General features: G+C 42.3%; 1 protein-coding gene across 2 annotated transcripts; it reads right to left on the reverse strand.

The window, feature by feature from the left end:
* Positions 1-1,397: 1,397 nt before the first annotated feature.
* On the reverse strand, positions 1,398-14,222 carry med14 (mediator complex subunit 14). 2 transcript variants are annotated; one of them, XM_035676808.1, is made up of 29 exons: positions 13,767-14,222; positions 13,189-13,215; positions 12,962-13,067; positions 12,663-12,836; positions 12,393-12,522; positions 12,136-12,264; positions 11,869-11,976; positions 10,861-10,993; positions 10,565-10,715; positions 10,349-10,460; positions 9,989-10,114; positions 9,708-9,786; positions 9,190-9,349; positions 8,827-9,021; positions 8,449-8,583; positions 8,286-8,362; positions 8,004-8,164; positions 7,558-7,704; positions 7,022-7,266; positions 6,511-6,780; positions 5,718-5,958; positions 5,103-5,225; positions 4,694-4,870; positions 4,285-4,523; positions 3,999-4,178; positions 3,606-3,713; positions 2,652-2,777; positions 2,350-2,539; positions 1,398-2,205 (listed from the first exon to the last, which is right to left on the reverse strand). In XM_035676808.1, exons 1-29 carry the CDS (start codon positions 13,940-13,942, stop codon positions 2,132-2,134), a joined length of 4,299 nt encoding a protein of 1,432 aa, XP_035532701.1. In that variant the 5' UTR covers positions 13,943-14,222; the 3' UTR covers positions 1,398-2,131. The 2 variants fall into 2 exon arrangements, with proteins under 2 accessions (XP_035532701.1, XP_035532702.1); XM_035676809.1 differs by lacking the exon at positions 5,103-5,225 and having other exon boundaries at positions 13,767-14,221.
* Positions 14,223-15,477: the final 1,255 nt, after the last annotated feature.

A 15,477-nucleotide genomic window follows, 5' to 3' on the forward strand; every position in this document is an offset into this window, starting at 1 on the left:
TTTCTGCTTCTGACCTGTTTGTGTAGTTTTGTAGATAACTACTGCTCTAAATATTTACAGATTGCAAAGTCATTTTTTATAACTGTATTAGATTATTCTGCTAATTGTCAGAAATTCCAGAAAATGTGTGAAATGATTATTGGCTGTCCAAAACGTTGTTATAAAACAGTAGTTTTTGTACTACTGTATTTAGCCCTACATAATATTATTAGAAAGATTGAAGAGTTGCATTATTTACAAATATGATAAATATTGTGGGTTTTAAGACACCAGCTGGTTGATATAAAATAGGTAGTAGAGTAAAAATTGGTATAAATCAATTGAGGAGAGGGTCTTCACAAGAAAAAATAATTTAAAATATCTTTATCTGTGATCATTGACTGTATGTCAAACGTTAGCCTTCTCACTAATGTCTGATTGCTGTTGTAAACTTGTTATAAAGAGGACACTCAATCTCAGATTAGAGGCAAACCAATTAGTAGATAAAAATGTGATCATCTCAGCAGTGTTTACAAAAAGTTGGGCCAAGCTGAGGCTGAAGGTCAGACTATAGACCCATTATTGTGACAAAACCATTCACATGTGTAGAGTTGTCGACTAATCTAATCGACTAAACTTCTCAATTAACTCGAGCAACATAATGTCAAAAAATAGGGAAAAATAACTACTCTGTTTCCTAAAACCCATTTTACAGTCACATAAAAAAATAAAAAGATGCCTCAGTCCTCACAACTGAGAAGCTGGAACTAGGAAATAACTGACATTTTTGCTGGAAAATGACTTAAAATGATCCATCACTTATCAAAGTAGTTGCAGTTTAATTCTTCTGTTGACTAGTTGCTTAATCGTTGCAGTTGTTTTTACTACATCTAGGGTTACTAACGTTTCAGATTAAGATCAGTTTATAAAATGTGTTGCTACAGATTAAATGCCCTAAAATGTGCTCCTCCTCATCCCACAACACTGTACAACTGCTAACATATTACTGCATCAACAGTAATCAGTAATATAACTAAGGAAAGACACATCTTCAGAAGAAACTGTGCATGTACTGGCTGCTAATACATTGGCGTTTGAACAGGTCTGAAAATGGAAGGGCTGAAAGACATTAACATTTAGGTGGAGCTGTGTGCAATGAAGTAATGTTTGAAGTTAAAAGTGCTGAAAGTGTAAAATATGAAAGCAGCTGAAATGTTCCTGCATAATGATATATATATATTTTAATTATAATGCAGGAACATTTCAACTGCTTTACACTCTGGAAGGGGCCATTCTGTATTATGATCATTTACTTTTGATACTTTATGTACATTTGTACCACTAGTTTTGTTTTAGTGGTACGACTACTTGTATGTACTTCGTAAATGATGTGATTATTTTTGCACCGCCAGTGGAAGACCCTCAAAGCACAAACCAACTCTGGGCTTGGTTTATTAAATAGCAAAGTCAGACAGGATGTCTCAAATCCCTCAATCAGGACTCAAAATGCGTCTTAATAAAATACAACTGGCTTATAAAGTTTGTCACAGTTTTACAGTATCCAAAGTGAAAGTTTGAAATAAAAATGTAGAGAAAGTAAAGGCAAGAAGACATTTAAATAGTGTGCTAAGGAATCTATCTCCTGATACTATAATAATAATAATAATAATAATAACAACAATCAGGCTGGCGTTATAAAAAAGAAAAAGCAAACTGAAGAATTCTCTAGCAAAGATCTAACTCACCTGATTCTTTTCAACACTCAAATATACAACAATGTACATATTTTCGTAAACAACCTTAATTTCAATAGATAATCTTGTTTACAAGTGCACCTGGAGGAGAAAAATAACATTTATATCCTTTTGCATCAACTGCCCGTCCTGTGTCCAAGATGTGCGTTAATGGCAAATCTGTTGTAAGTTCTATCAAGAATAAAGAGTGTAGTCCACAACTGTACATTTTACTCCCTTTCACAACAGCCATTATACATCAGGTCAATAGTCCAGTGGCTGAAGCAGAGAGGACACGTGCTGGATTTTGACATCTTGGGACGACAGTTGTTACTGTCTTCTTAGCTCAGGAATGGACCCATCCACGCTCTCAAAGGGACACCAGCTGAGTTCCAGTACTGGCTCTGAATCTGTTGTTTCTACTGCCGAGTTCCCGGGGGTAGAGTGAGGTTGGCCATCAGTTCGTGAACAGAAGCAAATATCGTACACTCACCTGAAAAAAAAGATATAGATCGGATTTTAGCAAAAGGCATTTGGCATCAAGTATATAAGTTGATACCAGTTTCAGTATCACAAATTTGATATGACTTTTTCAGTATAGTAAATTATTCAGTGTTCATCAGTGTGCGAGTCTCACCCTGTCTGGCGGGGTGCAGTTCATTGAACCTCTTAAGGATATTGGAGACCATGAGTGCTGCAGCCCCAGAGGAGCTGTGCTGTCTGGGGATGTCGGCCTGCTGAGTGAGACCTGTGGCCATGTCGTACACAATGGGCACGATAATGCTCACTGGTTCCTGGGGCACTGGCATACGCTGGGTCAGCTGCAACTGTGAGGCAAAACAGACCAAACAGGGTCAGGTGTTTAAAATGATGCTACACAGGTAGATACCTTGTGCCCTGGTTGAGGAGAGCTAATGGTGACGCTCTGCTGAGACTTACAAAGAAGAGCATCTTGGACTTTAGCACCACAGCGATGGTTCCAGGTGGGGCGATGGGGGGAGCGCTGGGAGGGATGGTGAGACAGAACTGGACATTCCACTTGAGCTGTGCAGCCTGGTCAGGGAACTGCAGACAAAGGCAAGTTTGTATCATACAGTATCTTACAGACAGAGAGGAACTTGCTTTATATAAAGTGAAGAAATGAATAAAGATACTAAAAGATTTAAACTGTCTTTAAATACATAATACATTTTTCACAGGGCGTATGATGTACTTGTTCTGTATCTTGTTGCAATCTGTCCAGTGTTATTTGATAGCTACTATGACAGTATAACAGAAGCAGCTTACATATTCATAAATACCCTCCACTCAAATATGTGTTTCTTCTTGTTCCTACAGTTGAATGTTTGACTTTCACTGTGCAGAATGCTGTATGTGCAGTTTGACACTAGAATCGATGTTTTCAACATTCATCTGCTGAAAGTGGAAAGTTTCTCTGTGATAACTGAAAAACTGGTTTTAAGAGGTGTGGCCTATGAGCAGGATTTGTGACATCACAAAACAACAACAACAACAAACTTGAAGCCACCAGTGCACATACACTGAAGATCCAGCAGGAAAACTTAAGAAATCACTTAATTTACATATTCAAAGCTTCTTTAGACACTTGAGGTAGATAAGTAGATGTCCCTTTGAGGATTTTAATGTGGAATTTTATTTATTTATTTTTTGGTGGACAAAACATCAGACACGCATTATTATTTCAAACAGAATATTTGTATTACGTCTTAATGCATGTCTGAAGGGGATCTTTAAATTAGAATTTTCTAACAGGTGTAGTAACATCTGTGTGGAGATGATGCTACGCAATCTTCAGTTTCTCAGATGAGGCTCATGCACAATAATGATTAAATACATGTAACAACCCCTGGTGTAAAAGAAAGAGCTACCCACCAGCTCAAGCTTCATGATGCGCACACAGTCCCGAAGGATGTTTGTGGGCGCCCCCAGCAGCTTTGTGAAGGCATTCAGAGTGTTGTATTTGAAGGGAGGACCAGCAACCTAGAAAGAGAACAGCAGAAGATGGATCAGTGGAATAACAACAGGAGTGCAGGCATGTGTTCCTATGAGTGGCCTTAAAGGCTATCCCTGTTAAATTCATTGGCTTTTAGTTGAAGCACTACACTTAAATGAAGTTTTAGATATTTCCAATGTAGAACAATATTTTTAATTATGATCAGTTGAGACAAATACAAATTTTTCCATTTTTATTTTCAAACATGCCTCAAATGTATGCATTTGAATTATTTATGTATTAGGCTTTAAAAGGATGCTGCATATACTGACCCGTGTCTCAAAGAACTTCTCCAGCACCTGAAGCTCCTCCTGGGACCATGGACCTGCGTTTTCTGGAGTGACTTTGAGCTGCAGCGTCTGGTAGTTCTTTGGGTTGAGAGCCACGCGGCACTTGAGCACGTCCGTCTTGAACATGATCACCCCCGGCTCATTAGAGTTCACAATCGATAACTGGAGGAGAGATGACAGAGTGAGGGAAGTTAGGAAAACACACATAATTTAATTTGAGTGGGGGATAAGGCACCATAGAAGTATTGATAATCTGGGCAACACTTACATTGGCCTCCTGCTGGATGATCCTCTGTAGGTGCCGTCTCATGATAACTGAACCCAGGAAGCGCTCCAGCGGCGAGCAGAGGTAGCTTCCTGCCAGGCCTGGCACCTGGCAGGGAGTGGGTGAGGGGAGCAGAAGCACGTGCAAGGCATTGTGGGTGAGGATGGTAGGAATGGAGGCAGCCCAGGGGCGCTGAGGTAGCTTGCGGGGTGGAGGCATACTGGTAGGCATGACTTGTGAACCTACACCAAAGACAGAGAGAGAGGGAGATGTTTATTATTGACTTAGAAACAGTGTCACAAAGTTTGTGATGCATAGTTTGCCCACCAGAGAGAGAGATGTCCCACTCTATATATCTTCATTACAATAGCAAAATAATTAAGGGATTTCAGTATCAGTGAGCAATACTTACCAGTCCCAGCACGTGGAGAATGAGGGTCAGGGATGGGTGAGTGCAGTGATGGGTTGCCAGGGGACATGCCATGGATCCTTGCCCCAGGAGAAGGCCCTGAGACCTGGGGTGAGCCCGGCCACTGGCCCCTATGGCTGGGAGACAGCATGGCATATGGAGAGCTGGGGTCCAGAGCACCTAGGGTGAAGGACAGACAGCCATCAGTAACAAAACAGCGCTCAATATACAACAATAAACACAGTCAGATGAATACACCACTGTGTGCCCACTAACCACAGGCCATTTGTCATATGCTTGCTAATGTCTGCAGCCTAGAAGTGCCTAGTGAAGATTTTTAGCCCATTCCAGCCCTTGCCCAGCAGACCAGAATTACCACCAGGCCAGTATGTACGACCACCCTGCTGCTCACCGTGGGGACTGGCAAAGCTGGTCTGGCCCATGGCTATGCCCAAAGAAGACGGAGATGGGGTGGGCCCGAAAGGAGAGGGTGCCCTCAGAGCTCCACTAGGGGAGCCAGAGGCATGGATGTTCCCTGCACACACACACATACACATACCAAATGGCTCGTCAGACTCTGAGGTTGACAAGTTCTCCTTACACACGCACTCAGACACACACTCACTCATGTACACACGTGCTAAAGCAGGGCGGAAGGGCTGCAGCCTCTGGCTGGCGGGCTGAGATGAAGAGGAATGGAAGGAGCAGGACTAAATGCATGCTTTGCTCCCTCTTGGCTACAAGGTGTGTGTATGTTGCATGAGAAACACAACTGATCTCACGTTTCACAAAATTAAAATGGGCACACATGGTTGACTCTTCCTCGTTCTCTGCGACATTCACACAAGTTGCTCTAGCAAAAAATACATAAGTCAGCAGGGAGGTTGATGACGGCAGTGTGATAAAGTCAAAAACAATGAACTGTTGGTCATAACCTTGTATGGCAGCTTGACAGACTCACATGATACACAAATACAGGATATCATTCACTCACACACCAATCGCCAAGTACCAAGCTTGCTATTACCTGGTGACTGGGTGGGCATCATGGACGGCGAGGGAGTTACGTTAGCGTGGTAATTTGGCGGTGGTGAAGTGAGAGGAGGATAGACACCTGCCCCGCTCCCTCTTATTGTCGGTGGTGCCTGCAATTGGTTCATCAGACTGTCCATCACGTCTACACCCACCGGTGAGGGGGGGTTATCATCTTCATTGACAGAGCGCCTGCGAGCGTCCTGATTACTGTCTACAAACATGTTCAGGAATGTCTAGACAGGGGAAAGATGAAAAAAAGAAGAAAAAAGCTGAATCAAAAACATTTAAATGTACTACAAGGAGTTTATAAATGGTTATGAAACAGTCTCAATTTAATACTGATGCCTCTATATGACCAACATAAAGAAGAGCATCAGCAAGAAGATAGGCTGTTTCTATATAGTTATTCTTAAATGCATGCCCTGGGTCGGATCCTTGAAATCAATGAAACAAGGCTGTAGAAACACTGCTGCTTTGTCCATAGAGGCCGCAAGAAACACAAAATACAGAACTGGCTTTCATCTCAACACACAAACTCCATTATATTTACACTGCGTGATGACATGGGAAATATGCACTTTGTTACTAATAACAAGACACCAGACGAATTACCTTACAGGTGCTGGTAGACGAATGTTTTCATTCTGGAAAGAGCAGGGCTAACGGTTTCCCCTGTTTCCGGTCTTTATGGTGAGCTTAAACTATTCCTTTTTGGGTGGACCCTGATTGGTATACTTATGAAACTAAGAAACCTTAGTTAAAGAGACACTGTCTGTCTGCTATACCTTGAGTCCGGGAGCAGGGTAGAAGCCCTCTACAATCTTAGTGTTGTCAAAAAGACTGTAGGCTCCATCTCTGATGGCTACCACACCACGGCTGCGGCAGTAGATGTCGATGCAGTACATGTTTCGGAACGCCAAGCGGATGTGTGTGGCTGACTGTGGTAAGATGGAGAAGCACTGGTAGGCAGTGTTGGTGCGCTGGGTCAGGCCCAGCATGGGCACTGTTGGTAGCTTGTTGATTGCATTCAGAGGGGCCTGTGTGTCAGAGAGCACCTGAGGAAGATGATAAATAGAAATGTTACCCAGAAAATTACACAGAACACTCAAGCAAAATTAGATGGTGTGTGATAGAGATAGAGAAATAGAGCACAGAGGATGAAGTAATGTTTGCAAGTATTTTGTAGAGCTGCAGGTGGAGCATGAACAAAACAGTGAAAATTTAAGGCAATTTTAAGAAAAAGTTCAACACATGATGGTTAAGTAACTGCATTTTCATAGTTGTGCTCCTGTGTACCTGCAGCAGCTGCATCACATTTGGACTCTTGTTAAACATCTCCTGTAGCTGATGAAGGATGATATTGTGGCAGTTTGAGCAGCCCGAGTTAGGTCCCACAGTGCCCAGGGCGAGGTGGAAACGCTGGCTGCTGGAGTTCCACTGGATGGTGACAGAGCTTCCCTTGGTGGTGCCGTAGCACAGCACCAGCTTACGGTAGTTATACAGCCGCACTTCTGAGAACAGGCTCAGATAAGATGGCATTTCTGTGGGGAAACAGTCACAGTTTGTAGCTGTATTATATCAGTGTGCCTCTTCTTGCCAAGCACTAATTCAACACTGAGTGACACTGCAAGCCTTAACTCACTGTAACTCTATGTTTAAAGTTAATTTGACTCTGGGTTTTACATTTTTTAGCACATGGGTTTTCATTGCAAACCCATACATCTACACCACAGTAACAAGTAACATACAGAACTGGCTTTCATCCAAAAACAACACAATAATTCATTATTATGCAAGTGCAATCTTTGCTTTACAGATGATCGCGCATGTACCTGGCAGTGTGCGGGAGAAGTTGAGAACACACTGGTAGAGTTGACTGATGGCGCTCCAGTCATTCAGGAACATCTCCACCACCTTCCGGCCGCCCACCGGCTCCGACAGAGGGTTTTCATAGGTCAGGTACACATGTCGCGTGGAGGCTAATAGAGGGCAGGGTTTGTTTAGACACTGGGCGATACAGCAGATGAATACTGTTATCCATATTCACATAAAGCCCATAAGTTAAGTGAAGCAGATGTTAAATGCATAACATTTTTGGCACACTATTTTTAGAATGTTATGGCCAATTTTTACATTTCCTACACTGAGTATTCAATATATCATAGGGTATGTGTTGGTTGTTTTTAGGCCGATTACATTTTTAATCAATTCTGGATAAAACAAGCTAAATGTTAACTTTTAGTGATGGACTTGGAACACCCATGTATGTGACGTGTACCTTGCTCTTTGCTGTGTGTGCTATTGAGAGGGCAGTTGGCCAGCACCAGTTCAGCCACCCAGGTTCGGTTGTTCCTGCCCTGCAGTCGGAAGGTGCAGTCCAGTAGGGACCGCTCTAAAGCTCTCCTGGTTTCTTCCCCTACACCTTTACAGGGAGGAATCCTGCAGGAGAAAACACTTTTTAGCCACAAGTGGTTTTGGCAAAGTTGATCATACTAATTACATCCGACTGTCATTGCGTGTGCTCCAAGTAAAAGCGTGGATGTGTGCTTGTGTGTATTACTTCAGTAGACGTATCGCATGACTGCTGCCATCTCCCTCCACTTGGACACCCTGGTTTGGAATCTCCATGTTGGACATCTACAAAGACATGCAGCATTAGACAAGGGTTGCCACGCTTTATGTTTTCAAGACACATCTATGACTGGTGATTCACTGTCACTTGCCTCTGTTCTAAGGCCAATGAAAGGCATGTTGGTGTCGCACATCGCTACTAGATGGGCCAGCTCTTTGTTAAAGGCACACATTTCTCCAGACCGCTTAGGCTTCTTTGGCTCTGGGTCCCCCTGGTCCCCAGACATCTACAGAGCAACAAAACAAAAACATATCACACAATGAAAAGACACATATGTTTTTCTTACCAATGGCTTGTCTCATATTCATAAGAGGTAGAGCATTTAAGAATAATATTAGGTAGGAACATGAACTCTGAAACGTTATCCTCATATAATAGGTCCTTTCTAAACCATCTTTGAAGGGGGGCATATACTGTATTTCATCATACACATGAACATTTGGTGTATAACTTTTCTAGCACTGACTACCTTTCTCTTAGTCCCAGGTCGGGCCCCTCTCCCTGCTGTGGTGTCCTGGACAAGATGTTCTAGTCTGGGTTTGAAATGCTGCATGAGCTGTGCGCACATGGGACCGTCCTCTCCTTCCAACTGAGACACAGACAGGAAAGAGTACTTGTACTGCAACGCTGTGGGACTGCTAGGCACTTCGAGCATTTCCACCACCTACAGAAAACAGATGAGGAGAAGGAAAGATTGTTATTGGAAAGATCCAAGATGGACAATTAGAGGGAGGACATAAAGCAGATTATAACTTTCAACTTTGTAGAGGAATTTTCTTGGAAGTCATTTGGGTCCATCGCTTTTGAGCAATGTATGAGATGAGGAACTCACAATGTAGTACTGAGGAAGACGTGTGAGCTTAATGAAGAGTTTGTGTTTGGACAAGTTGCCAATGGGGTGAGAAGCCGAGTTGGACAGGTGAAGGACATCAGTGCACACAGTGGGAAGGTGTTTCACGGACTGTCGACAGCGCTGCTCCCCCAACCAGAACCTCGCCAGAGACAAAGAAAGACTTGGTGTTATAAAAAGTCCAGAGTTCATAGCTCTCACCCTTTCTTCAAAGCATTCACGCTGTTCACCCGTGCAAGACTCAATTGTAGCCCTGGCAATTCTTCTCAACACCCTTCTTGCCACCTGCTTAGCCAAGTGTTGCCACTGACAGCTACTGATACTAACTGCAATTAGTCAATTCTGACAAGCTAGAAGCAGGCGTCAGACTCTGGCTCCCACTGTTGACTCTGAACTGCCTCTGCTATCTTTGCTGTGCCAAAAATACTCTTTACTGTTGTTGTGCTGTGAATATACCTCTAATGTTTATATCTATTTAAAAACTGAGGAGGTGGACTTACTTCAGTTGTTGAAGCCAAGATGTGATGCGCTTCATATCATCGTTAATGGTCTTTTCAATGTCATCCAGCATGGACTGATCTACAGAGGGAACAAAGCAGGGTTTTATGTTAAGGGTCCAAGGATAGAGTGTGTTGGGCGTTGTACAGTTACAAATTGTGATTTGTCATTTTGGGCTATATAAATAAAACTGACTTGACACAAAATAAATAATGAATTTGAATTCTCCTAGCCAGGACCAACACAATAAAATAGTTATGAGTTCATGTTTGCTATTACTTACCTAATCCGTACAGCATGGGCTGGAACATGCCAGAGTGCAGGTCTACGAAAATGTGTAAGCACTCTGAACGACCACAGGGCTCGAGTATTGGAATAACGAGCGTGGGCAAAGCAGTCTCGATGAATGCTGGAATAAACAAACGCACGTAAGTATCTCTTTTCAATACTGCAGATGACTAAAAACCATAGTTACAGTACATTAATTGACAGAAGGTGTATGCAATTTATCTTTATCAGAAAAATCCTTGGGGTATGCCTTCTGCATCCTAAATAATGCCTCTTTTTTCAACTGTTTCAACCATTTGCTCAAAATATACCCAAGAATGTGCGTTAAAGATGAGAAAGTAGCATAAATACGTACAGTTGTCACTTGGATTGCTGGTCTTCAGTATGGCTTTCAACTCCTGCAGCTTCTGATGGGACCGAGCATGCACACTGTCGATCAAAAGTTTCTCCACTGACAGATGGTCAATCTAAAGAAGGGAGACAAAACAGTATTAAATTGTAACATTTGCACAATAAACCATAATATGCCAGAATTTATGTTTTATTAACTGAAAACATACATCCACCATACCTTCATAGCTCTCTCCATTAGTTTGGAGTCACAGGCGGGGAGAGGAGGCTCATGAGATATTTGCAATGGCTTCGATCCATCTGATTCATCAATCTTGATAGTGACCTTGTGTACTGACGCTGTACCCGTTTTCCTACCCAAAACCTGTTGGCTGGAGAAACAAAGAAAAACAATGACAGAGAGCAGGAACTGTATGAATGCATTCAGCCATTTTGAGCTTCCTCTCATCGTTTCATTTTGGTAATAATTCTGGTCCATATATGTGAGGTCAATTCATTAATTCATTAAGTCCTTACTTCCAGACAGTGAGTGTGAGGTATTTTGCAGGCATGTATCTCTCCTCCTGCACCAAATCTCCCCATCGCTCCCTAATCAGCATCAGAGTCTGAGAGTGAAGCACCTCTAGCTGCAGTGACAGACAGAAGGAGTCTGGAAACAATGCGGTTAAGGAAGACAGTGTGGGAAAGTCCAGGTGAATGAGATAAAGTACTATACACATCTTTCCATTAACATTCAAAACACACTCGCACACATATCCTCAAGACACATACACGTTGTTGGTAAAAGGGGTATTTGTACCCAACACAGACTGCTCTTTGACACGGTGAGCTGCACTTCTAGCGTTGGTGGGGGAAAGGCAGAGCAGAGATGTACTGATTAGCATTGTGATAAGCACAGTCGTGCTCAGCTTGCATGCTTGATTAGAGTCTTTTAGCATGAATGCTAACAAGCTAATGTTTCCCTCTACGTTTTACCAGACTGATGTGTGATAGAGCCTCTGACTGTCTGATCAGAACTAATCCTCTGCTTCCTATATGTCTGAGTTGCACCAGTATAATGAATAATACAATTACACCTGGCTGACAATAGAAATGTTGGACAAAACAAATGTGACTGGTTTTGATGTGGACATGATGGTACAATTGCGTTTTGAAGAAAATTAGTTCAGTTTCTTCGTACAGGTGTTGTTAACACACATTTCTATAAGTTGACAGGCGGTAGTGTAGTGAGAGCTGCCCTTACCCTGTCAGTGACAAAAGATGGCTGTGCTGTTTGAGAATTAATGAAGAAGAAAAAAAGGGGGGGGAGGGGGGGATTAAGAAGGATGCAATTCTGCAGCTGTGTTTCTCTTTGGAATGCCACCCGCGTCTGCTTGACCAGTCAATACTCTATATGCTCCAACACACACTCCCTCCCTACTGCAGTAGTTCCTATCAGACTGGGACTAAAGCCAAGTGTTTTTGTGCAGGACATACACAAAATGTCTGTATGTGTGCAGATAGACAAAGACCAAGAAAGGATACGCAAGCAGTTGTACATGTCCTGCAGGGGTTTTTCATCTGCACACAGACGTGCCTGGACCAACTCGTGGATGAAGTTCACCTGCAAACTGTGGACCAAGGTTCGGCCATCTGTTAACATGGAGGGGGGGGGGACATGGAGCGTGGGAATGGAGTGACAGACAGACAAACCATTTAAGAGTGAATGGGAAAGGGAACAATTATATTCAATCAGCTTGCCATTGGTAACCACTGTGATGTGCAGCAGAGCTGGATGAATGCATGCCTTACCTCCAGTTTCTTTGTCCTCCACCAGAATCTCCAACTTCAGCAGTCTCCAGGGAATATCAGGGTCATCTCCCATCACCGTCAAAGTGGCCTCAAACTCTCCTTCCACGCGAAACTTTACACGTCCATTAGCTACACAAATATGCACACAAGCAAACATACATATTAAGATCTACTCATTACCAATACAGCTGAAAACAAAGTTATGAGAATGACTCTCTGTTAAAATATACCATTGTGGGTTTACACAAGCTGCTTACCAACTGTGAGGTTTGCTAGCTGAGGCGGTAAGTCTGTAGTGACAAGGCGGTGCCGTAAAATCTGATTAAGCTGACTCAGGGTGGTCTGCTTCTCGGACTTAGTGATGGGGTCAGGAGGAATGATCTTATCCTACACAAATGAACACAGAAACAATTGTGCTGACATACCAAACGTACAAGACAGAAAGGTGTTTAAGCCACAAGTCTGATTTTCATAAGACTACCGATTAGCAGTCTACGCACGCAGGGAAGGAAGTTGAACAGACTTACCCGTATACATGTGGGCAAGCGAGGGTACGACCCTGTGGTAAGAACATCAATGGCAAAGGGGATGGCAAAGCTGGGCAAACGAGCATGTACGAGGGCATCTCTGGCCAGTGACGCCAGCCTATCAGCTGTATCCACAAAGAGGATGGTCTGCTGATCCAAGAAGCTGGAAATCATCTGTTTCCATAGATAACAGGGAGAGAGTAAGTTGATAAGTGATCGGATGGACACAAGGCAATGTGTATTATCGAACTCCAGGTATACAGAGTGATCTTAGGGAGGTCAAATTACACACAACATACCGCACACTTCTCAACTTTCCCCGCATTGCTCGCCCACTTCACTAGGGCTAGCAGACGCACAAACAGCTGCCTGGTGCGACTGGCAAACTGGACTATCTCAATTTTCCTGAAGAACAAAAACAGATGATAAAAGTTCAAACAAAACTTAAGAACAACAGCTCAACAGAATGAGTGGCTAAAGGAGTGGAGGGATAAAGAAGTTGTGGATGAAATTTAAACAAACATACCTCTCCATGTCCGTTTTTCTGGGAAGTCTAGAGAAAAAAAAAAAACATACTGTCACTGACTTTTTATTATCCTCAACAGCCTAACACATTACCACCATAATATGAGAATCAGCTTTGGTTACAGCAAAAGAAAATGTTATCCTTCTCATTTAGCAATTAGGTGAAAAGGGGGGAGAAACTGGCTTTGGGACAGCTGACTGATGCCAGTGGTCCATCACCAACCTGGTGTCCCACATAACGATATTTATCGCCCCATACAAACACCAACCTTGAATAAACAACCATTAACTGAACTCTAACTTTGAGGTCTTCAGACATGATTGTTTACCGGTACGCCCCCTCATAAAACACTAACTAGATATTATCTGTGCTGTTCACTGTATTACAGCTCAGCCCCTCTGTTAATATAAAAAGCATCGTATAACTTCTCGACTGGTCCCAACTTCATTACATTAGCCCGTTAGCGTTTGTTGTAGTGTCTGGAAGGAGAGCATCCTCTGAGTTTACTAACATTAGCTGATTAGCCCGCCGGTTATCCTTGTTAGCTTTGAGGCCTACAACGCTAAAATGTTACTTACAGTTCTGCCAGCAGGGTGATTTCATGGTAGGTCCTGTGAAGGAGAAAATCAATAAGCAGGCTCAGTCGGACCCCCTGTGTGGCCGGGGGCCCAGGTGGTGGCGGCTGTGGACCCGACACAACCGGACCTCCGAGTGGGACGAGCTGCCCATCTGACCCAATCTGCACCGGAGCCATTTTACAATGACGATACTGACTACTTAGCTACGGCGATGCACACCCAGCGCTACAACGGAAAACTATCGAGCTGTAGTAGCTAACTCCCTGTGAAAAATATTTTATTTGCAGTCTCACAACATTTCTTTCACGAGACGAGTTTCTCGGCATGGACTTGGCTTTCTTGTTCAGCAGAAAACTCAACAAATACACCAAATTTTGGAACTCATTACGGGGAAGACTCAACGCCGCTCAGCCGCCATCTTTGCTGTCGGGAATCCTAACCGTAGGGTCGGTGGGAAAGAAAACCCAGACTAGAGCCTTGAGGAACGAGAGTCACGACTGTGTCTTCGTTACTGTGTTTTACGCCAGGCCACTGGTTCCCAGTTTGTGGTAACCGTGGGACCGAACAAATTGTTTAATGCCTCGTTTACAAGCGTGTGCCTTCTGACTATAATGGTTGTGTTTTCAGGCTTATGCTTGATATCTCGTTATCAGTTATTTATTCACTAACGTAGGCTGTTCTCTAATCGGTTGCCCTGGTAACACATATAGCGTATATTAACGAATAAACAAAAATATAAAGTCCATAACTAAATTAATCACAAATCACAAAATGCTACGTTAAAAAATCTTAATAGAAACCGTGGTCAGCTACAACCCATAGTTTTGTATATGACCGAAACTAATGATGATTGTTTTCAATAAGCGTATGCTGATTATTTTCTCAATTAATCGATTGATTCTTAGATTTGTAAAAATTCAGGAAAATTTCCCAGAGCCAAAAGTGACACATTAACAAGTGTTTGTTCTGTGCAACCAATAGTACAAACCTCCAAATTATTAGAAAATAATTAAGACGATAATAATAAATAATAAAAATAAAACCAGCAAATCCTAACATCTGTGCATTAAAAATGGAGTTACTGAAATGATTATCAAAATGGTTTCCAATTTTCTTTCAATCGACTGATCATTTCAACCACACATGTACATTTTCATGGTTTTGTGTCTAAATCTTTTTTCTAAAGTAACTAGTAATTAAAGCTGTCAAATAATTGTAGTGAACTGAAAAGTACAAATTTCCCCCTGAATGACAGTGAAGCAGAGGAAGAAAATGGCATTAAAAGAAAAGACTCAAGTACTATTTCAAGTGTGTACTTCAGCACAGTCTTTAAGCAATTAGTATTTAGTCAAATTCCACAATGGTGTGCAGAATAGACCAACATAGGAAAATTGCAGTATGTACAATCAAGATGACAAAGTGAGAGATAGCTTGTATAAATTAAGAATATGGATCTGGGAGGACAGTTAAGACCTGAGCCACACAACCCCCTTTCCATGGAGACCTGGAAGAGGACAGACCACACACAACACACAAGAGGCAAATCTAAAGCACACCATGCACACAGATATATACATATTTAAGTTAAACAATAAATAACGCTATCTTGGTCAAGTCTACAATGAAAAGCATTTTAATTAATTATGTAATTAGGAGATAAATATATAAAAAAAAAATTGTTTCTACCAGTGGTTTTATTGGAGGTCAAAGT

Source organism: Morone saxatilis, unplaced genomic scaffold, assembly GCF_004916995.1.
Source record: "Morone saxatilis isolate NCDOM2014 unplaced genomic scaffold, NCSU_SB_2.0 Contig5, whole genome shotgun sequence".
In the NCBI taxonomy this organism is placed as follows: domain Eukaryota; kingdom Metazoa; phylum Chordata; class Actinopteri; family Moronidae; genus Morone; species Morone saxatilis.

Bases quoted from the DNA above. Each gene is read 5' to 3' on its own strand.
- med14 (XM_035676808.1), bottom strand. From the start codon at position 13,942: ATGGCTCCGGTGCAGATTGGGTCAGATGGGCAGCTCGTCCCACTCGGA. The intron at 10,994-11,868 runs GTATCCTTTCTT...CATTGTTTCCAG, and splicing joins GGACATGTACAACTGCTTGC to ACTCCTTCTGTCTGTCACTG. The intron at 7,267-7,557 runs GTACATGCGCGA...GTTTCCCCACAG, and splicing joins CTTCTCCCGCACACTGCCAG to AAATGCCATCTTATCTGAGC.